The sequence below is a fragment of the Mesoplodon mirus genome (genome assembly GCF_964341445.2).
Source record: "Mesoplodon mirus genome assembly, chromosome: 11".
In the NCBI taxonomy this organism is placed as follows: Eukaryota; Metazoa; Chordata; class Mammalia; order Artiodactyla; family Ziphiidae; genus Mesoplodon; species Mesoplodon mirus.
In genome coordinates, this window is record NC_138987.1 from 32,116,433 (window position 1) to 32,138,810 (window position 22,378).

The window sequence follows — 22,378 nt, forward strand, 5'->3', positions numbered from 1 at the left end:
CATCTCAGCTTGCCAAATGCAAGCACCGTGAAGCATGTAACGAGAAAAGCAGAGCGTAGTTCCTGGATTCAGTGTGGAAGGCAGCCGGATAACAGGTGTGAAGAAGGGGGAGGGAGCTTCCCTGGTGGCGCAGTGGTTGAGAGTCCGCCTGACGATGCAGGGGACACGGGTTCGTGCCCCGGTCCGGGAAGATCCCACATGCTGTGGAGCGGCTGGGCCCGTGAGCCGTGGCCGCTGAGCCTGCGCGTCCGGAGCCTGTGCTCCGCAACGGGAGAGGCCACAACAGTGAGAGGCCCGCGTATCGCAAAAAAAAAAAAGAGGCCTCGGGGAGTTTCTGAGGGGAAAATCAACCAGGAATTAGAAGGTAAAAAACAGAACTAAACAATGAAAACTGGTGGTGAGGAAGGAGCTCCGTCAATACTAGGAGTGCAGGAGAATGTTTAAAACGATGCCCAGATGATAAAGAAATGCCTCAGTCTTTTAGTGGAATATTGTGGTTGACAACAGAGACCACACACCCTGAGTGGCTGGCTCCCATTAGAATTCCAGAGCCTTCTGGACTAACAGCACATCACCCATGCACACACTGGCTGGTGGAGTCATTGTAAACGACTTTATGTGAGGCTTTAGATCTTTTAAAGTTTCTGTTTCTCTTCCCTGTGGCAAAGCAGGCTCTCAGGTTTAGAAACAGTCACGAGCCGATGTGAGATGAACAGGACCCTGACCGCAGAGAGTCTCCTCCCCACAAGATGCTTAAACAGGTTACGTCGTCGTCCTGAAAGGCCTTCTTTGATTCCTTTCACACCAGCTAAAGGGAGGAAGCTTCATTTGGAGGTCAGTGAAGGGGCGCAGGGAATAAGAACAAACTTAGACACAGGAGAGAGGAGGAAGGAAAGGAGAAGGGAACTCCTGGGGCCAGAGCAACCACTGGGTGCCGGGACCAGTGAATCACCTCCTCGGACCTCACATCGCTATGAGAAAATGTGAGCATTTTCCTTGTACAGGTGCAGAGGTGAGGATGAGAGGTTAAACGAACACCCCAAGTCAGCCTGCTGATGAGTAGCCCAGCAGGGATTTAAACTTGGTGTCTTCCTTTCAAAGCTTCTCCTACCCCACCAGTTCCACTGAGAAAGGGAGTGAGGGGAGAGGGGAGGGGAAGCGGCAAAGGAGGGAGGGGCCGGTCATGACCAGGTAAGAAGGAAAGACACCTGTGGAAAGGTCCAAGAGTGCCAAAAACCCCTTCAAGGCAAGTGATTATATAACCACAAAGGCTCTACAAATGTCTTTTCAAAAATAATACTTCCAAAGTTCTTCATATTCAGCTTTTTTACATTATTGTACACTTATAGCCACCCATGCCCACCCAATGGCTTTGTGGACAAAGCTGTGAGGTAATGGAGCAGACGCCCATTAACGGTGTCTGCCATGATCCCATACCTGCTGGCAGGAGTCCTTAGAGAAAGTGGAACATGGGAAGAATAATGCACGACATCTTGTGCATTTCTCGCAAGGACCCCGCTGGCATGGTTCCTGGTTCACTGAGGCCCAGAGAAGTCGAGTAACCTGCCTGTGCTCACAGAGTCCCTCGGCGAGCCCTGATTCTGGCTTATTCTACTGGACAATGATGAGTACACGGGGAGAGCTCTTGGGGCTCACAGCTACTTTAAACAGGGTGTCCTGGAATGTCACAAGCTGGGCCAGGGTTCTGGAGACTGAGGTTTTATTTCTCAAATCCTAGGAGAACCACACTTTCCTATGTCTCTGATTTTGCCCGACACTCCTGTTCTCTAAATGCCTACATCGCTTTGGGCCCACCCTCTACAAACTTTACATGGTCACCTAGAGTTCTTTCTTAGATCTAACTTTGGTCTCTCCGAAGAGACTCTAAGACCCACCACCTGCTCTTCCAGGGACAGTAGGGTGAAAGGTAGAGTACTGAATTTAGAGTTGGACTCGCTGAGTTCAAATCCCAGCTCTATTTAAGAGCTGAGATTCCGGGTAAGCTGGTCTCCTGAACCATCTGTTCTCAAATCTTTAAAACAGGAACATGAGCAGTAATTACTTCAAGGGAGTGTCAGGAGGCTTAAATGAGTTTACTCAAAGTTTAACAGAGTGGCGGGCACAGAATAAATGCTTCAAAATGTTAGCTGTATATTTTAAATGGATAACCAACAAGGACCTACTGTATAGCACAGGGAATACTGATCAATATTCTGTAACAACCTAAATGGGAAAAGAATTTGAAAAACAATAGATACATGTATATGTAAAATTGATTCAATTTGCTGTACACCTGCAACTAACACAAAATTATAAATCAACTATACTCCAATAAAAATTAATTTTATTTATTTTTTAAACATCTTTATTGGAGTATAATTGCTTTGCAATAGTGTGTTAGTTTCTGATGTATCACAAAGTGAATCACCTATAGGTATATACATATCCACATATCCCCTCCCTCTTGCATCTCCCTCCCACCCTCTCTATCACACCCCCCCTCTAGGTGGGCACAAAGCACCGAGCTGATCTCTCTGTGCTATGCGGCTGCTTCCCACCAGCTATCTATTTTACATTTGGTAGTGTACATATGTCCATGTCACTCTCGCACTTCGTCCCAGTTTACCCTTCCCCCTCCCAGCTTCCTCAACTCCATTCTCTACATCTGTGTCTTCATTCCTGTCCTGCCCCTAGGTTCTTCAGAACCTTTTTTTTAGATTCCATAAATATGTGTTAGCATACAGTATTTGTTTTTCTCTTTCTGACTTACTTCACTCTGTATGACAGTCTCTAGGTCCATCCACCTCACTATAAATAACTCAATTTCCTTTCTTTTTATGGCTAATATTCAATTGTATATATGTGCCACATCGTTATCCATTCATCTGTTGATGGACCCTTAGGTTGCTTTCATGTCCTGGCTATTGTAAACAGAGCTGCAATGAACATTGTGGTACCTGACTATTTTTGAATTATGGTTTTCTCAGGGTATATGCCTAGTAGTGAGATTCCTGGGTCGTATGGTAGTTCTACTTTTAGTTTTTTAAGGAACCTCCATACAGTACTACATAGTGGCTGTATCAATTTACATTCCCAACAACAGTGCAAGAGGGTTCCCTTTCCTCCACACCCTCTCCAGCATTTATTGTTTGTAGATTTTTTGATGATGGCCATTCTGACCGGTGTGAGGTGATACTTCATTGTAGTTTTGATTTGCATTTCTCTAATGATTAGTGATGTTGAGCATCCTTTCATGTGTTTGTTGGCCATCTGCATATCTTCTTTGGAGAAATGGCTATTTAGGTATTCTGCCCATTTTTGGATTGAGTTGTTTGTTTTTTGATATTGTGCTGCATAAACTGCTTGTATATTTTGGAGATTAATCCTTTATCAGTTGCTTCATCTGCAAATATTTTCTCCCATTCTGAGGGTTGTCTTTTGGTCTTGTTTATGGTTTCCTTTGCTGTGCAAAGCTTTTAAGTTTCATTAGGTCCCATTTGTTTATTTCTGTTTTTATTTCCCTTTCTCTAGGAGGTGGGTCAAAAAGGATCTTGCTGTGATTTATGTCATAGAGTGTTCTGCCTATGTTTTCCTCTAAGAGTTTTATAGTGTCTGGCCTCCCACTTAGGTCTTTAATCCATTTTGAGTTTACTTTTGTGTATGGTGTTAGGGAGTGTTCTAATTTCATTCTTTTACATGTAGCTGTCCAGTTTTCCCAGCTCCACTTATTGAAGAGGCTGTCTTTTCTCCATTGTATATTCTTGGCTCCTTTATCAAAGATAAGGTGAACATTTGTGTGTGGGTTTACCTCTGGGCTTTCTATCCTGTTCCATTGATCTCTATTTCTGTCTTTGTGCCAGTGCCATACTGTCTTGATTACTGCAACTTTGTAGTATAGTCTGAAGACAGGGAGCCTGATTCTTCAAGCTTTCTTTTCCTTTCTCAAGATTGCTTTGGCTATTCGGGGTCTTTTGTGCTTCCATATAAATTGTGAAGTTCTTTGTTCTAGTTCTGTGAAAAATGCCATTGATGGTTTGATAGGGAATGCACTGAATCTGTAGATTGTTTTGGGTAGTAGAGTCATTTGCACAATGTTGATTCTTCCAATCCAGGAACATGGTATATCTCTCCATTTGTTTGTATCATGTTTAATATCTTTCATCAGTGTCTTACAGTTTTCTGCATACAGGTCTTTTGTCTCTTTAGGTACATTTACTCCTAGATGTTTTATTCTTTTTGTTGCAATTGAAAATGGGAGTGTTTCCTTAATTTCTCTTTCAGATTTTTCATCATTAGTGTATAGGAATGCAAGAGATTTCTGTGCATTGATTCTGTATCCTGCTACTCTAGGAAATTCATTGATTAGCTTTAGTAGTTTTCTGGTAGCATCTTTAGGATTCTCTATGTATAGTATCATGTCATCTGGAAACAGTGACAATTTTACTTCTTCTTTTCCGATTTGGATTCCTTTTATTTCTTTTTCTTCTCTGATTGCTGTGGATAAAACTTCCAAAACTATGCTGAATAACAGTAGTGTGAGTGGGCAACCTTGTCTTGTTCCTGATTTTAGTGGAAATGGTTTCAGTTTTTCATCATTGAGAACGATGTTGGCTGTGGGTTTGTCATATACGGCCTTTATTATGTTGAGGTTAGTTCCCTCTTTGCCTACTTTCCAGAGGGATTTTAACATAAATGGGTGTTGAATTTTGTCAAAAGCTTTCTCTGCAACAAGATGATCATATGGTTTCCCTCCTTCAGTTTGTTAATATAGTGTATCACATTGATTGATTTGCATATACTGAAGAATCCTTGCCTTCCTGGAAAAAACCCCACTTGATCATGGTGTATGATTCTTTTTAATGTGCTGTTGGATTCTGTTTGCTAGTATTTTGTTGAGGATTTTTGCACCTATATTCACCAGTGGTATTGGCCTGTAGTTTTCTTTTTTTGTAGTATCTTTGTCTGGTTTTGGTATCAGGGTGATGGTGGCCTTGTAGAATGAGTTTGGGAGTGTTCCTCCCTCTGCTATATTTTGGAAGAGTTTGAGAAGGATAGGTGTTAGGTATTCTCTAAATGTTTGATAGAATTCGCCTGTGAAGCCATCTGGTCCTGCGCTTTTGTTTGTTGGAAGATTTTTAATTACAGTCTCAATTTCAGTGCTTGTGATTGGTCTGTTTATATTTTCTATTTCTTCCTGGTTCAGTCTCAGAAGGTTGTGCTTTTCTAAGAATTTCTGCATTTCTTCCACGTTGTCCATTTTATTGGCATATAGTTGTTTGTAGTAATCTCTCATGATCCTTTGTATTTCTGTAGTGTCACTTGTTACTTCTCCTTTTTCATTTCTAATTCTCTTGATTCGAGTCTCTTCCCTTTTTTTCTTGATGAGTCTGGCTAATGGTTTATCAATTTTGTTTATCTTCTCAAAGAACCAGCTTTTAGTTTTACTGATCTTTGCCACTGTTTCCTTTTCATTTATTTCTGCTCTGATCTTTATGATTTCTTTCCTTCTGCTAACTTTGGGGTCTTTTTGGTTCTTCCTTCTCTTATTGCTTTAGGGGTAAGGTTAGGTTGTTTGAGATGTTTCTTGCTTCTTGAGGTAAGATTGTATTGCTATAAACTTCCCTCTTAGAACTGCTTTTGCTGAATCCCATAGGTTTTGGGTCATCGTGTTTTCATTGCCATTTGTTTCTAGATATTTTCTGATTTCCTCTTTGATTTCTTCAGTGATCTCTTGGTTATTCAGTAGTGTATTGTTTAGCCTCCACGTGTTTGTATTTTTTACAGATTTTTTCCTGTAATTGATATCTTGTCTCATAGCGTTGTGGTCAGAAAAAATACTTGATACGATTTCAATTTTCTTAAATTTACCAAGGCTTGATTTGTGACCCAAGATATGATATATCCTGAAGAATGTTCCATGGGCACCTGAGAAGAAAGTGTATTCTTTTGGTTTTGGATGGAATGTCCTATAAATATCAATTAAGCCCATCTTGTTTAATGTGTCACTTAAAGCTTGTGTTTCCTTATTTATTTTCATTTTGGATGATGTGTCCATTGGTGAAAGTGGGGTGTTAAAGTCCCCTACTATGACTGTGTTACTGTCGATTTCCCCTTTTATGGCTGTTAGCCTTTGCCTTAAGTATTGAGGTGCTCCTATGGTGGGTGCATAAATATTTACAATTGTTATATCTTCTTCTTGGATCGATCCCTTGATCATTATGTAGTGTCCTTCTTTGTCTCTTGTAATAGTCTATTTTCAAGTCTATTTTGTTTGATATGAGAATTGCTACTCCAGCTTTCTTTTGATTTCCATTTGCATGGAATGTCTTTTTCCATCCTCTCACTTTGTACGTGTTCCTAGGTCTGAAGTGGGTCTCTTGTAGACAGCATATATATATGGGTCTTGTTTTTGTATCCATTCAGCCAGTCTATGTCTTTTGGTTGGATCATTTAATCCATTTACATTTAAGGTAGTTATTGATATGTGTGCTATTACCATTTTCTTAATTGTTTTGGGTTTGTTATTGTAGGTCTTTTCCTTCTCTTGTGTCTCCTGCTTAGAGAAGTTCCTGTAGCATTTGTTATAAAGCTGGTTTGGTGGTGCTGAATTCTCTTAGCTTTTGCTTGTCTGTAAAGGTTTTAATTTCTCTGTTGAATCTGAATGAGATCCTTGCTGGGTAGAGTAATCTTGGTTGTAGGTTTTTCCCTTTCATCACTTTAAATATGTCCTTCCACTCCCTCTGGCTTGCAGAGTTTCTGCTGAACGATTAGCTATTAACTTTATGGGGATTCCCTTGTATGTTATTGTATGCTTTTCCCTTGCTGCTTTTAATATCTTTTGTATTTAATTTTTGACAGTTTGATTAATATGTGTCTTGGCGTGTTTCTCCTTGGAGTCATCCTGTATGGGACTCTCTGAGCTTCCTGGACTTCACTATTTCCTTTCCTATATTAGGGAAGTTTTCAACTATCATCTCTTCAAATATTTTCTCAGTCCCTTTCTTTTTCTTCTCTCCTTCTGGGACCAATTCGAATGTTGGTGAATTTAATATTGTCCCAGAGGTGTCTGAGACTGTCCTCAATTCCTTTCATTCTTTTTTCTTTATTCTGCTCTGCAGTAGTTATTTCCATGATTTTATCTTCCAGGTCACTTATCTTTCCTTCTGCCTCAGTTATTCTGCTATTGATTCCTTCTAGATAATTTTTCATTTCATTTATTACATTTTTCATCATTGCTTATTTGCTCTTTAGTTCTTCTAGGTCCTTGTTAAATGTTTCTTGTATTTTCTCCACTGTATTTCCAAGATTTTGGATCATCTTTACTATCATTAGTCTGAATTCTTTTTCAGGTATACTGCCTATTTCCTCTTCATTTGTTTGGTCTGGTGGGTTTTTCCTTGCTCCTTCATCTGCTGTGTATTTCTCTGTCTTCTCATTTTGCTTAACTTACTGTGTTTGGGGTCTCCTTTTTGCAGGCTGCAGGTTCATTGTTCCCATTGTTTTTGGTGTCTGCCTCCAGTGGGTAAGGCTGGTTTAGTGGGTTGTGTAGGTTTCCTGGTGGAGGGGACTGGTGCCTGTGTTCTGATGGATGAGGCTGGATCTTGTCTTTCTGGTGGCCAGGCCTGCGTCCGGTGGTGTGTTTTGGGGTGTCTGTGAACTTATTATGATTTTAGGCAGCCTCTCTGCTAATGGGTGGGGTTGTGTTCCTGTCTTGCTAGTTGTTTGGCATGGGGTGTCCAGCACTGGAGCTTGTTGGTCATTGAGTGGAGCTGGGTCTTAGTGTTGAGATGGAGATCTCTGGGAGGGCTCTCGCCGATTGATATTACAAGGGGCTGGGAGGTCTCTGGTGGACCAGTGTCCTGAACTCAGCTCTCCCACCTCAGTGGCTCAGGCCTGACACCTGACCGGAGCACCGAGACCCTGTCAGCCGCACGGCTGGGTCATCCTGGAGAAGATGGACTGAAGCCAGGAGAAAGCTAGAGGATAGGAGACCTGTCAGAAGGCTTGTTTGATGAAATCAGGCAAAGGGTGGTGACATTCTGTACCCAGGCTCTACTCACAAAGCGGAAAAGGATGACTCGGGAAGCTGAGCACACACTTCCACCTTTTTGCACTGACTGACCTGAAGTGCTGAACAAGCCCGGAAAATGCCCTTGGCAAATGTCAGATTGGGGCCCCAGGTTCAGCTGCAGAAGCCCACTTTGCAGCAAGTAAGCCTTTGGCCTCTTGGATGGCCTCTGGGGCAAGGCACTGCTCCACTCACCATACCTGTTTTGAGGTCGGAACTTGACACTATGGCAATAGGGTCTTCTTAAAGGGAAAGCATTTGTCCTTATGAATACAAATACTATCCTGACAATTCTGCACGGCTTTCTTCCAAAAGCTTCAAATTAAGCCTGCACATTTATTATTTGTGCCTTTACAACAGCTTCCCCAGATTTCTAGAATCAGGTATTATTTCCAAATTTTTATGGAAAACTATGGCACCCAGGGGTCAAGCTGACTCATGATCGGCGGCCACACCTTAACTAAGATGCAGACCGTGCCTCCCAGGTGATGGGCATGCCCTCCTCCATGCCGTCAGGAAGCCTGGAGGGGACGCAGCAGGTAGCAGAGAGAGCACAGACTCCAGAGCCAAACAGTTTGGGTTCAGCCATGCTGTGCAATAGCTCTTTGATCATGGGAAGTTATTTAACCTCTCTTGGACCCAGTTTATTTTGACTTTCAAATGTGCAAAGCTTCTAGCTCAGTGCTGGGAACAGAAGAAGTACTTAGGAAACAACAGTTACTTTCCCTTTGCTTTACAAATACTCATTTTATCTGCCTGCCTCCTTCCCATCTTCACGTGGATGTCCAGTTAGGTATATTTCAAATTTAAAAATGCCCCAAACCAAACTCCTGATCATCCCCCATAACCTGTTCTTCTTGCGGCCTTTTCCATCTCACAGATGCCACCTCACCCTTCCAGCTACCTTGGGGCATCCTCCACTCCTATGTCTCTGCTCCCCACATCCAATCAATAGGATATCCTGATTATCTGACCTTCAAAATGTACCTAATATGATGACGTCTTTCACCCCTACTGCCGCATCCAGGTCTGAGTCCACAACATGGCTCACCTGGATGACTGCAACCATCTCAGAAATAGTTTCCGTGGCCAGGATGATCCATTAAAAATGTAAATCAGATCACATCACTCCTCTGCTCAAAGCCAGACATCAGCTTCCCATATCTCTGAAGGGAAAGACAAAATCCTCCCACTGCCCTACAAAGGTCCCCATGATCTGACCTCACCAGCCCTCGCCCCTCTCCTGGGCTCACTCTGCTCTGTTCTGAACTCCATCTGAGTCCTCATATAAGTCAGGCCAAATCACTCGTGAAACTTCACACTTGCTGTTCCTTCTGGCTAGGACACTATTCCTACCCTTCCTCTAGACAGCTGGCATGCCTGTCATCTCAACTTCAGATTTTTGCTTAAATGTCACTTTTCATGTAAGACCTTCCATTGTGACCCTATTTGAATATTAAAATAACACATGCACGCACACACACACACACACACACACACACTCACACACAGAGGCATCTCTTATCTCCTTTCTCTAATTTCCACCTAAGCACTATTCACCACCTAATACACTATATATTTTATTTTATTTTTTTGGTTTATCGTCTCTCTCCCCCATTCACATATACACTCAAATGAATAGGGACTGAACTTGATTTATTCTTGCAACACTCCCAACAGCAAACTATTTGGCAGCTAGTAGGAGCTCAGTAAACGTGACTCCTAATTCTAGCGATCAGTGGCATGTCTGATTCTTCCTATTAAGAATGAGAGGCTCTGAAAATCCTCCAGCAGTTGGAGCAGGCTTGATCAGGGTGCAGATGCTGAGGGGGGAGCATCTGCAACTTAGGTGAAGTCAGGGCTCAGGGAGCACCTGCACATCCCCAAGAGGCACACCAAGCTGCCCACGGCAGAGGCTGAGCATGGTCTAAGTCCTCACTAAAAAGCTTCTTACTAGGTTCTCCATGTAATGACTTTAGGTAAGGGCAATTTCACAGCATCCTCAAGGAGTCAAGCCTATATGGGACTGAACACAAGAGCCACTGCAGCCCCAGGTAACTAGCTGTTCCAAACCAGAGAAAAACCAACAAGGCCAAATTGCATCAACATCACTCAGAATGTTTACAGTGAAGATGTCAACTGCGATTGCCTTTATGAGAGGGGAACTCTCCCTCTTGGATCAGTGCATTCTACATTTATGGGTCTGTCCTAAGGGACTTTCTTCCTGTACCATGACCTGGCTTCTAATCATTCCAGTTTAGAAAGAAAGAATCACACATACACACACAAAAAAACAAACCCTGTACAAAAGAGTATCATATGAAAAAGATAAGAGCTTACTTATTTTCTTTTCACTTCCATATTTTCCCAGAAAAGTTAGGGTGGGCATGGGAAAACCTCAGATGTTTTATACTCCTTTGATGGTGATAGATAAAAATGGAACACAGTATGCCTTGTCTGTGAGCTCCTTGAAGGCAGGTGTCCTGTTCTAACAACAGCATCTAATATATTCCAGTGGAGGCCTAACTAATGCTAGAAATGAACCAGTGAGAGAATGAACAAATAAACGAAGCCTATTAAATCAACTCCACACATTCAAATTTCCCCTGCTCTGACTCTGACCCATATATTCTGCTCTACCCCAGAAACTGCCTTGAGTCTCAGAGCCCTCCAAGTCCAAATCCCTGGGCCAGCTCTGGGAGCAACAGGAGCCTTGGGAGCTTTCCCTTCCACAGATGATATGGGACGGGTACGACTTAACACCAGCATTATTACTGTTGTTATGATTGGCGACAGAACCCCACCAGCACTGTGGCAGGTCCTGGCCGGAACAGAATAAATGTGATTTCCTAGTTACAAGGCTACAATTAGTGGCCAACTGTTCCAGGGATTTTGTTGAGTTACACTTATCCAGGGGAGACTTGCAGTTCTGAATGAATCTTTCAGATTGAGTTTCTTGGGAAGCAGACTCCAGGATGGGAGTGAGCACGCAGGAGGTTAACTCAGGGAGAGCTCTTGGAACAGTACCTATGAAAGGGAAGGAACAGCATCAGGACTGGGCAGAGGGAGAAATGGAGCTGCCAGGCAGACTCCAGGGAAGGCTACAGTGGATCCTGCAAGATTCCACATGCATCTGTCAGTCCATGATGTGGGGCGCCCCAGGAAGGGGGCATGGCCCCAGGCAAGGTGACTCTCTTCACCTAAGATCATCCCGAAAGGGGGCTGAGAGCGGAGCCCATCTGCAGGCAATGCTCCCAGCAGCTGGAGGAATAAGCCCTTTATTCCAAAGGGGGATGTGGGCATCCACCGCCCACAACCGCTACTCTTATCCGGCAAGACAGACACGATCATCACCTCTGCTGTTATACTGACACAGTTTTAGCCCCTTCAGGAGAGGTGATAACTCTCACTCCCCTTCACTGCTCATCTTTTATTTTATTTTTTTTTAGCGGTACACGGGCCTCTCACTGCTGTGGCCTCTCCCGTTGCGGAGCACAGGCTCCGGACGCGCAGGCCCAGCGGCCATGGCTCACGGGCCCAGCCGCTCCGCGGTGTGTGGGATCCTCCCGGACCGGGGCACGAACCCGCGTCCCCTGCATCGGCAGGTGGAATCTCAACCACTGCGCCACCAGGGAAGCCCCACTGCTCATCTTATAGCCAGAGCCCACTCCTTATAGCCAGTGACACCCAGTGGGGATGCAATAAGTGCCTGTTGAATAAATACATCACTGAATACTGAACATCAGCATGAAAATAGGAATAAAATATTGGGGTTGGCCAAAAAGTTCGTTTGGGTTTTTCCATAACATCTTATGGAAAAACCCGAAAGAACTTTTTCGCCAACTCAACCACGTAACTATAGAAAAACTGTCCCCAGTGAGCTGAGTGTAATCAGAAAAAACAAGCAGACCTGATAGGGGGTCTTGAAAAGAGATGCACAGGGAAGCCAACACACACAGGCATTCTGGTCTCAGCTCCGGGTAGAACCTTGCATCCTACCAAGCTTCTGTTCCTTTATTTGTGAAATAAAAAGACAGATCCAAACATTCTATGAAGAAGAGATCAGAAAGCTGAGACACACTCCATTTCAACAGCTTTGCTAAATGATGTCTTTACTAGTGTCATTATCGACACGAGTAAGGAAAGTTTTGATCCTGGCAAGGAAAAGAGTCCAAGGGTGAGAGTGTTTCCCCCCATGGTGTGCTGAGGACTTTGTCAATTACCCCAGAGCTGGGAGGCCCCCAGAAGGAAGCAGGCAGAGACTGGAGTGGGTGAGGAATTTACTCTTCTGTCCGTGAACGAAAACAGATACCAACTGGAATATCCTCTGATTCATGAAAATGCTGTGATTTAAAATCACTAAGCAGTATTTCACTTTCATAGGATAAGGAGCTATAGAAAAGAGGCAGGAGGAATTTTAAACACAGAAGCCAGAGTACAGAAGCCGGAAGAACAAAAATCTCACTGCCATATTTATCTCTCATTGTATTTGTCTAATACTGAGAATATAAAATTAAAAAATTATGCAGTTTTAAGGAAGACCCCTGGAAGAGGGGTATTAAATAACAGTCCAAGGTTTGTGCTAACTTGCCACTTCTCTCATGCATCCACACCAGAGTTATGTACACCCATCGGGCTCACAATTTCCCACCTTATACTCGCACATACCCTGGGGCAGTGACAAGAGCTACAGAAACTAACTAGATTAGAAGGAACATCTTAAAAAGCCAAACTTATATACTTCTTTAAAATGATAAACCATAACATTAATGGAAGCCATAAGGACATTTGCAAACACTCTATAATCAATACCCATCACCACCTCACAGGCTTTCTCGGCAATCAAAGTATCATTTGATAAAAAGAGAAAACTGACAAATGCATGTCTCCACACCAGGAAGTCAACTCAATTATCCGCATACAAAATACACACATTCGATATTTGTCTCTTACCAAGCAATTCAGCAACCCTCAGTTGGGTTCTTCCTATGAACACAGATCTTACCTCTTCAATTATTAAAAAAACAAAAGCAAATTCCAGTTTAACATGTTTCAAATGGCAGTACTAAAACTGATGCTCAATTCTATTTATAATTCCTTGTCTGTTTCATTAGAATGACCTTGTTAAGAGTTGACCTCACATTGGGAAAAAAAAAAATCACTGTTCTTGACATGCTGACACCTTCAAAGATACCAGAAAAGAAATGAGCTACCATTACCTTTGAACTTGTGGAACACAGCCCAGAGCTCTGCAATATCGGTGGCAAAGGTGATGTCCGTGTCAAGGACGATGACCCTCTCCAGGTTGGCGGGAAGAGTCTTGGTGAGGACAAGCTTCATCAGACCGTAAATCCCAGAGTAATGTTTGTTGGGGATCCAGGAAACTTCAGACTAGACAGGGCAGTGAAGAGCGAGAGCAGGAGAAAGGGAAAAAAATCACTACATTAATTTCTTTGTATAACCATTATAAATAGTGCCTGGTACATAAAAAGCATCGAATAAAAATCTGTTGAGTAAATGAATGAATATTTTCTTAAAGATCTGCTCATGTAACTTCATGGCACATGAAGTTCTTTTGAAAGAAAATGTATCCGAATCAAGGGAGAAGGAAAGTAATGTTTATGAAATAACTATCACATGCAAACACTATGCTCAGATTTTTTTAAAAAAGATTTTTGTTATTATAGAAATTATATAGGCTCATTGGAGGAAATAAGAATAGGCACAAAACAAGAAATAAAGGTTTCAAAAATTGAATCATACTATATATATTTTTTGCAACCAGTACCTAATTGTTCCTGGGTAGATATATTTCTTTCAGTCATATTCCATTTTTGTGTCATTAAAAATGACCATTCAATGGTACTGTTACGCTTATCTATTTTGTTAAAGCTGTAATGGAGCTGGCCATCATCTTAAGATCTGAGATCTGAGGTCTGAGGACTTCGAGTAATTCCCTCCAGTGGGTTTTATATAACTCTTTTTCATGTTAAGCCTTGGCCTTGGGAACTCAGCTCACTTTCCTCTCTCCCCTGAGAATTTGCCTGAACTGAAGCTTGGCAATCATCGGCCCATGCTGCAGAGCCATGCTATTTCATCAGACCTTTGATTAACTTATTCATCCATTTTGGTTACCATCAAAGCAGGAGAGCTTGGTGGAGACCGAACACCAGCACATTGGGTTAAGCCGTCTAATTAGATGGCTCCAACTTCTGACTTTATTTTTTACACACACGCAAGGCACTCAGATGCATTACAGAACAGTAGGACTACAGGAATAAATTAATCTTAACATGAGCCCAGGCCTGAATGTCGCCCCAAGTCCCCAACTTAATACATAATCAATTAAGTTAGAGTGTTCAATTAGACGTAAAGGAAGCATTTGAATGAGTTTGTATTCAGAAAGAAAACTAAGGAATCTACAGGGGGAAAGAACGTGTGGTGAGAAGCAGATGCATTTGTCATAAATGGCTCCTTCTCTTAGAAGTAGCATGGAACACGTTCTGCCTCTATCCAAACCCTGCTCTTCCTCCGAGTTCCAACTTAGAAGGTACCACCCTCCAGCCGCCCCTCCCCGCTGCCCCAGGCTGGGCGAGGGTTCCCAAAGCAAGCTGTTTCCCTTCTTCCAGCACAGCAAGCCATCATGCTGTGTCTAATTTTCCATGTCTCTCTCCTGCTCTGGACTGGAATTCCTTGAGGCAGGGACAATGTCATTTGTATTATGGTAACAACATAGTCTTTTCTCAAAAAATGTCTGATCACGTGCATGACTGCAGAGTTAGCCAGGCCTGGGTTCAAATGCTACCTTTGGCATTTTCCTCAACTAGGAGAAGAGGTATCTGTAATTGCTAGGGTCCAGGTCAGCACAGTACACTGGAAGAGGCACAGCTTGTTGAGCCCCAGAGCCTGGGCTTTAGCACCAGTTCCACTTCCAATAAGCTGTGTGACCTCAAGCAAGTCATTTAACCTCCATGAGCCTCAGTTTTCTCATCTGCAAAATGGGAGCTAAAGACACTCACATCACAATATTGCTGAGAGGATTACAAAGCATCCAGTATCCATAAAGCCCACTTCCTTTCCCCTAGTGAATGTGTGCCAGCACTACCCAGGCTCAGATGATTCAGGATTTGGAGCGTGATGAGTTATGGTACCTTTGACAGTAAAGGGAAAGTAGGGAATAGAGATAGCTTTGACAGGGAAAATAAATCACCCACCGATTTTTCCTATATTTCTATATAAAAGATTAATAAATCACAAACTGGGATCTACTAGGAAACGTGAAGCCCCCTCTGGTGGATCTCCAAATTGGACTGCACATCCTTGGTTTTAGGAGGAAAAAAAAAATGGGTGGGAGTGGTCACCCATATGACCTTTCGGGGCACTCTCCTGGTGCAATCCACACTGCTACTGATCTCACTTCCACCCTACAATAAACTTCAGTCCAACCAGGGACGTTAAGTCTTGGGGTCAACGGGGAGAAGTCCATCCTCAGAGGCAAGGTGCAGAAACCTGGAGGGCATCATGCAGACCCACCCCAGAGTACCCTACAGAAACACCACCGCCTAGCCAAGCAATATCCTAGAGTGTTCTTCATCACTCAGCACGCGAAATGGTTCATGTAATTAAAACAATAATAGGAATGAAAGTTAGGTTTATGTTAATGGAAAGATTATTATCCTTGCAATGGCTGTTAATAATTCTAAGCAGCATGTTCTGACATTTAATTAGCAAAAAAATCCAACTGTGCTCAAGAATACCACCTAATGCACTTACATAAAGGAACAAAAGCAATCCCAGGTTTTAAGGGTTTCTGTGTAAAGTAGGGGATGGTGGATACTCTCAAGGGGAGATTCACCTTCCCAAAGTGGCCAGTTCCTTGGGGGAATGGACCCCAAGGGGAGTTTCTGTGAAGTGCTGCAAGTGATTCTAGGGTTCATGTGATGCTGGGTGGTCCAAAGAAAAGTTACTCAGGAAATCTGACCAGAACAGTGACATGAGGATGGAGGTAAAGGGCTGACAGAAGACACATCCCCAAAGGTGAGTGCTTAAAACCCAGGGCGTGAAGGAAAGTGGTATCTCAGGGGTGAGGCTGGTTTCTGACCTTTGATAAACAAGGGAAAGCAGGGAAAGAGGCTGGTTTTGTCAGGAAATGATGCCTATTTCTTCTTTTAAAAAAATTTTATTTATTGATTTATTTTTAACATCTTTATTGGAGTATAATTGCTTTACAATGCTGTGTTAGTTTCTGCTTTATAACAAAGGGAATCAGTTACACATATACATATGTTCCCATATCTCTTCCCTCTTGCATCTCCCTCCTTGCCACCCTCCCTATCCCAACCCTCTAGGTGGTCACAAAGCACCAAGCTGATCTCCCTGTGCTAGGTGGCTGCTTCTCACTAGCTATCTATTTTACATTTGGTAGTGTATATATGTCCATGCCACTCTCTCACTTTGTCACAGCTTACCCTTCTCCCTCCCCATATCCTCAAGCCCATTCTTTAGTAGGTCTGTGTCTTTATTCCCATCTTACCCCTAGGTTCTTCATGAACTTTTTTTTTTTCCTTAGATTCCATATATATGTGTTAGCATACAGTATTTGTTCTTCTCTTTCTGACTTACTTCACTCTGTATGACAGACTCTAGGTCCATCCACCTCACTACAAATACCTCAATTTCGTTTCTTTTATGGCTGAGTAATATTCCATTGTATATATGAGCCACATCTTCTTTACCCATTCATCCGATGATGGACGCTTAGGTTGCTTCCATCTCCTGGCTATTGTAAATAGAGCTGCAGTGAACATTTTGGTACATGACTCTTTTTGAATTATGGTTTTCTCAGGGTATATGCCCAGTAGTGGGATTGCTGGGTCGTATGGTAGTTCTATTTGAAGTTTTTTAAGGAACCTCCATACTGTTCTTCATAGTGGCTGTATCAATTTACATTCCCACCAACAGTGCAAGAGGGTTCCCTTTTCTCTACACCCTCTCCAGCATTTACTGTTTCTAGATCTTTTGATGATGGCCATTCTGACTGGTGTGAGATGATATCTCATTGTAGTTTTGATTTAAATTTCTCTAATGATTAATGATGTTGAGCATTCTTTCATGTGTTTGTTGGCAAACTGTATATCTTCTTTGGAGAAATGTCTATTTAGGTCTTCTGCCCATTTTTGGATTGGGTTGTTTGTTTTTTTGATATTGAGCTGCATGAGCTGCTTATAAATTTTGGAGATTAATCCTTTGTCAGTTGCTTCATTTGCAAATATTTTCTCCCATTCTGAGGGTTGTCTTTTAGTCTTGTTTATGGTTTCCTTTGCTGTGCAAAAGCTTTTAAGTTTCATTAGGGCCCATTTGTTTATTTTTGTTTTTATTTCCATTTCTCTAGGAAGTGGGTCAAAAAGGATCTTGCTGTGATTTATGTCATAGAGTGTTCTGCCTATGTTTTCCTCTAAGAGTTTCATAGTTTCTGGCCTTACATATAGGTCTTTAATCCATTTTGAGCTTAATTTTGTGTACATAGAGAATCCGAAAGATGCTACCAGAAAACTACTAGAGCTAATCAATGAATTTGGTAAAGTAGCAGGATACAAAATTAATGCACAGAAATCTCTGGCATTCCTATACACTAATGATGAAAAATCTGAAAGTGAAATTAAGAAAACACTCCCATTTACCACTGCAACAAAAAGAATAAAATATCTAGGAATAAACCTACCTAAAGAGACAGAAGACCTGAATGCAGAAAATTATAAGACACTGATGAAAGAAATTAAAGATGATACAAATATCTGGAGATATACCATGTTCTTGGATTGGAAGAATCAACATTGTGAAAATGACTCTACTACCCAAAGCAATCTACAGATTCAATGCAATCCCTATCAAACTACCACTGGCATTTTTCACAGAACTAGAACAAAAAATTTCACAATATGTATGGAAACACAAAAGACCCTGAATAGCCAAAGCAATCTTGAGAACGAAAAATGGAGCTGGAGGAATCAGGCTCCCTGACTTCAGACTATACTACAAAGCTACAGTAATCAAGACAGTATGGTACTGGCACAAAAACAGAAATATAGATCAATGGAACAGGATAGAAAGCCCAGAGATAAACCCACGCACATATGGTCACCTTATCTTTGATAAAGGAGGCAAGAATATACAGTGGAGAAAAGACAGCCTCTTCACTAAGTGGTGCTGGGAAAACTGGACAGGTACATGTAAAAGTATGATATTAGAACAGTTCCTAACACCATACACAAAAATAAGCTATTTCTTCTTACAGGCATTGTTTTCAAGGAGGCATTGGGATGCTCCTGTAATGATCACAACAGAAAATACTATCTAGCATTTGCTGAGTGTTTACTGGGTGTCAGGCATTGTGGGAAGAGCTTTCTATGTGCTACCTTATTTACATCCCTTCCAACTAGTCTAAAGGTCAGATATTATTATCTCAGTACCTGAAATTTGGGGGATGAGGACCAAGTCCTTCCCCCTACCTCATATTTCAGTCCCTCAGCCCTAGATATTGTACTCTGAAATGATGCCAGTGTTTCTTTCTTCTTCACCTTTCCCACAGCCCCGGGCCTATTCCGACATGCTCTCCGCTCCTAGATTAGTTACTGTAGGGACATAGCCAAGCCCCTGCCTCAACCCAGCCAAATCTATGTTCGTCAAGAAGCACTTTTTCAAGGCAAGTAGGTATGAAGACTTTGGAGTTGGATACTCCTGGCTTTGAAGTCTCTCTGGGCCTTAATTTTCTCATCTGAAAAATAGGGATAATAGTAGCTTGTCCTGCTCCCTTCCTAGGGAGTTGCTCTATTTGTAATCTGGAAGCTTTCCTCATTACCTCATTATCCTGGAAATATTTATTACTCAAAATACATTTCTTATCCCTACCAACATTTTCCTATGGATTACAAATCACCATGACCCGTTTTTTAAAATTAAAAAGGAAAAACCATCCTAGCCGCAGAATATCTGAAAAGTCATTTGTCTTTCATGTCATTTCTGAGTGGTCGTCTTGGCAACCAACCTGTATGTTCAGAACATAACTGTTGAGAAATGGAGGGTGAGGAGCTCGAATGGGGTGGGGACTCCGGACAGTGCCACGGGGGGTCATGAACTGAGCATAAGCTTGGGAGTCTGGATGGCCAGATTCCCAGTGGTAGGCTCATCTCTCTAATCCTCAAACTCCTCACCCAAAAAATAGAGAACATAAATACATATCCCATGAGTTTTGCAAAAGCATTAAATGAGGCAAGAGAACTAAGGGGCCTGGTTCAGTGTTTGCTATAACATAAGCACTCAATATTAGCTTTTCAATTGGTTAACAGCATGCACTCCAGAGTCTGACTGCCTGGGTTTGAATCCTGGCTCCATCACTCACTGGCTGGGTCACTTTGGGCACGTAACTAAACCTCAATGTACCTTTGTTTTCTCGTCTATAAAATAAGCATCCTCACAGAACATACTCTATAGGCTTCTGAGAATTCTGATGCTGTATATAGGTACTGGCTTCTTTTTTTTTTTTTTTTTGTGGTATGCGGGCCTCTCACTGCTGTGGCCTCTCCCATTGCGGAGCACAGGCTCCGGACGTGCAGGCTCAGTGGCCACGGCTCACGGGCCCAGCCGCTCTGCGGCACGTGGGATCCTCCCGGACCAGGGCACAAACCCGTGTCCCCTGCAACGGCAGGTGGACTCTCAACCACTGCGCCACCAGGGAAGCCCCTGGCTATTATTTTTAATTATTGTTACCAATTATATTTAGAGTGACAGAAAAGATGAGATTCTTACCTACTAGATAAAGTCATCTGCATTTGTATTTGCCCTTGCCAGCAAAAATATGCTCCAGTTTAGCTCAGTTGGAATCATTTAAATCAGCATTTACAGAACACTTAATATGGGTCAGGTACCAAGGAAGGGTTGGGGACCAGCATCCACAATGAATAAAACATGGCTGGTGCTTGAGGAGTCTATGGTCTAGTGTATATTCATTATCCTTTACTGCATAACAAGTTACCTCAAGACACAGCAGCTTAAAACGGCAGTACTTATTACCTCACACAGTTTCTGTGTTAGGAATTTGGGAGCCTATCTGGTGGGTGGCTCTGGCTCAGGATTCCTCGTGAGGTTGGAGTAAGGACGTCGGTTGAGCCTACAGACATCTAAATGCTTGGGATCTGCTTCAAGAAGGCTCACTCCTACACACCTGGGAGGGGATGCCAGCTGTGAGCAGGAAGCCTCAGTTCTCTGTCACATGGACCACCCCCATAGGGCTGTCTGGACGCCTTTACAACATGGCAGCTGGCTTCTCCCAGCGTGAGGGATCCAAGAGAGAACAAGAAAGAAGCTAGGATGTCTTTTATGACTCGGCCCCAGAAGTTACATGGTGTCATTTCTGCCACATCTTACTGATTATACAGGTCAGCCCTGGGCAACGTGGGAAGGGACTAGACAAGAGTGTGAGTACCAGGGGATGGGATTATCAAGGGCTATCTTGGAAACTGGCTACCACATCTGTGATACTGCAATGGTAAGAACTGGACTATGATACCTCCAGGTATATGTATAGCAGTGATCTAGAAGAAGGACAGTCAAGGTGGGGTGGTTGGAAGGGAAGGAGAATAATCAGAAATGTCTGGAAAAGATGAGCCTTACATTTGATCATGACAAATCAGGTGAAAATTGAGTTTTTCAAATACTGGGAGAAAAGCAGGATGGGAGAGGTATTATAGTATCAGTGAAGGCACAGAGATATAAATAGACAATCGTGTGTGTATGTGTGTGTAAAATAACTACAATCTGATATGTCCAGATAAAGCTTGAAGCTGGAAGTGATGGGAAAGGCTGTGGGAAACGAGGAAAGGGTGAGACGTTAGATAATACCGTATGAAGTACGGTATATGGAGAATATGTATAAAGAACTCTGGCCAATATCCTAAGGTCAGTGGGAAGCAACAAAAAGGTTTTCATTAGCAAAGACACATAATCTCAACTGTATTTTTGGAATGTACTCTAGCAACCCACGGAAGAGAAAGATTAACAGAAGGCAGTTTGATGGGCATCAAAACCTTGGAGGACGCCTACAGAAAATGCAGATTCCCAGGGTCATACCTAGAGGTGATGATTCATCAGGTCTGGGGTAGGGCCCAGAAATCTGTATTGTTAACCAGATCTCCATGGAATTCCTTTTTTTTTTTTAAACTTTTTATTTTATATAGGAGTATAGTTGATTAACAACGTTGTGATAGTTTCAGGAGTACAGCAAAAGTGGTTCAGTTATACATTTTCCCATTTAAGTTGTTACATAACATTGAGCAGATTTCCCTTTGCTATATAGTAGGTCCTTGTTGGTTATCCATTTTAGATATAGCAGTGGACTACACCCTAAGAAACAGTAATTTAGGAGATACAGTAGGTACCATATTTCTCAAGGCCTGTTGGCTGAATCATTTATATTGGATCACCAACCAGCTTATTGTCCAGAAACAAGATATATAATAGCCCTAAACTTAAGAGTCCCACCTGAACTTGACACGGTTGGATGTATAGGGAGAGAGGATCTCTCTCAAAGACTAACAAAAGAAAGTGTTGGTGGAAGATCATCGTTCCTTAGATGACCCTATGCTTCATGGCATGAAGGTTTCCTGGCTGTTCTACTTTCTAAACTCAGAAATCCCATTTCGGCAAAAGCAGCTCTAGGTCAGCTCCTGTGAAATTCTGAGTAACCAGTACCAACAGGAGAGCTAAGTTACACATTTCACATCTTCCCACAATGGAGTCTTGGAGGAAAACCTTGTAAGAGCCCTAAGTCGGTCTTTACTGGCAACAGCAATCCTACTAGGCATCAAGGAACACTTATTCAGAAAATAAAACGCCAGCCCAAAGTGAGTTATCTGGCTTTCGCCTGAAATGCTCATTATTCAGAAATCTACTGAGCAGCCATCTTCCACAAGCATAATTAATTCGAGAATGAGGACAAAGGCACAGTGAATCAAGAGGAATGTGATCACGAATCTATAAACATGTTCCCCCTCATATCAGTGACAACAAAACCCCTTCCTCTCTCATGCCTGTCAAGAAGCATCCTCTATTTAGCTCTGTGAAGCTTGGGGGGATTGGTCCCTGGAGTATTTATGGATCGTCTGAAATTCTCTGAATACTTTACGTTATGAAATGGAGCATTTCAAAGCATCGGAAGTTCTGATTTGTGAACTGGACTGTTACAGTGGTTTAATTTCCTGAAATATTGCTGCCTTCTTAACTAATAGATTTTTCAATGCACTGAGGAGAAAACTG

At 42.4% G+C, this 22,378-nt stretch overlaps 1 protein-coding gene across 2 annotated transcripts in view; it reads right to left on the reverse strand.

The window, feature by feature from the left end:
• LARGE1 (LARGE xylosyl- and glucuronyltransferase 1) overlaps positions 1–22,378 on the reverse strand; it is a 602,024-nt gene that overhangs the window by 218,345 nt on the left and 361,301 nt on the right. For both annotated transcript variants that reach the window (XM_082634479.1, XM_082634480.1), the window contains exon 6: positions 13,288–13,459. In XM_082634479.1, the coding sequence (XP_082490605.1) occupies positions 13,288–13,459 (172 nt within the window). The remainder of the gene's footprint in view (positions 1–13,287; positions 13,460–22,378) is intronic.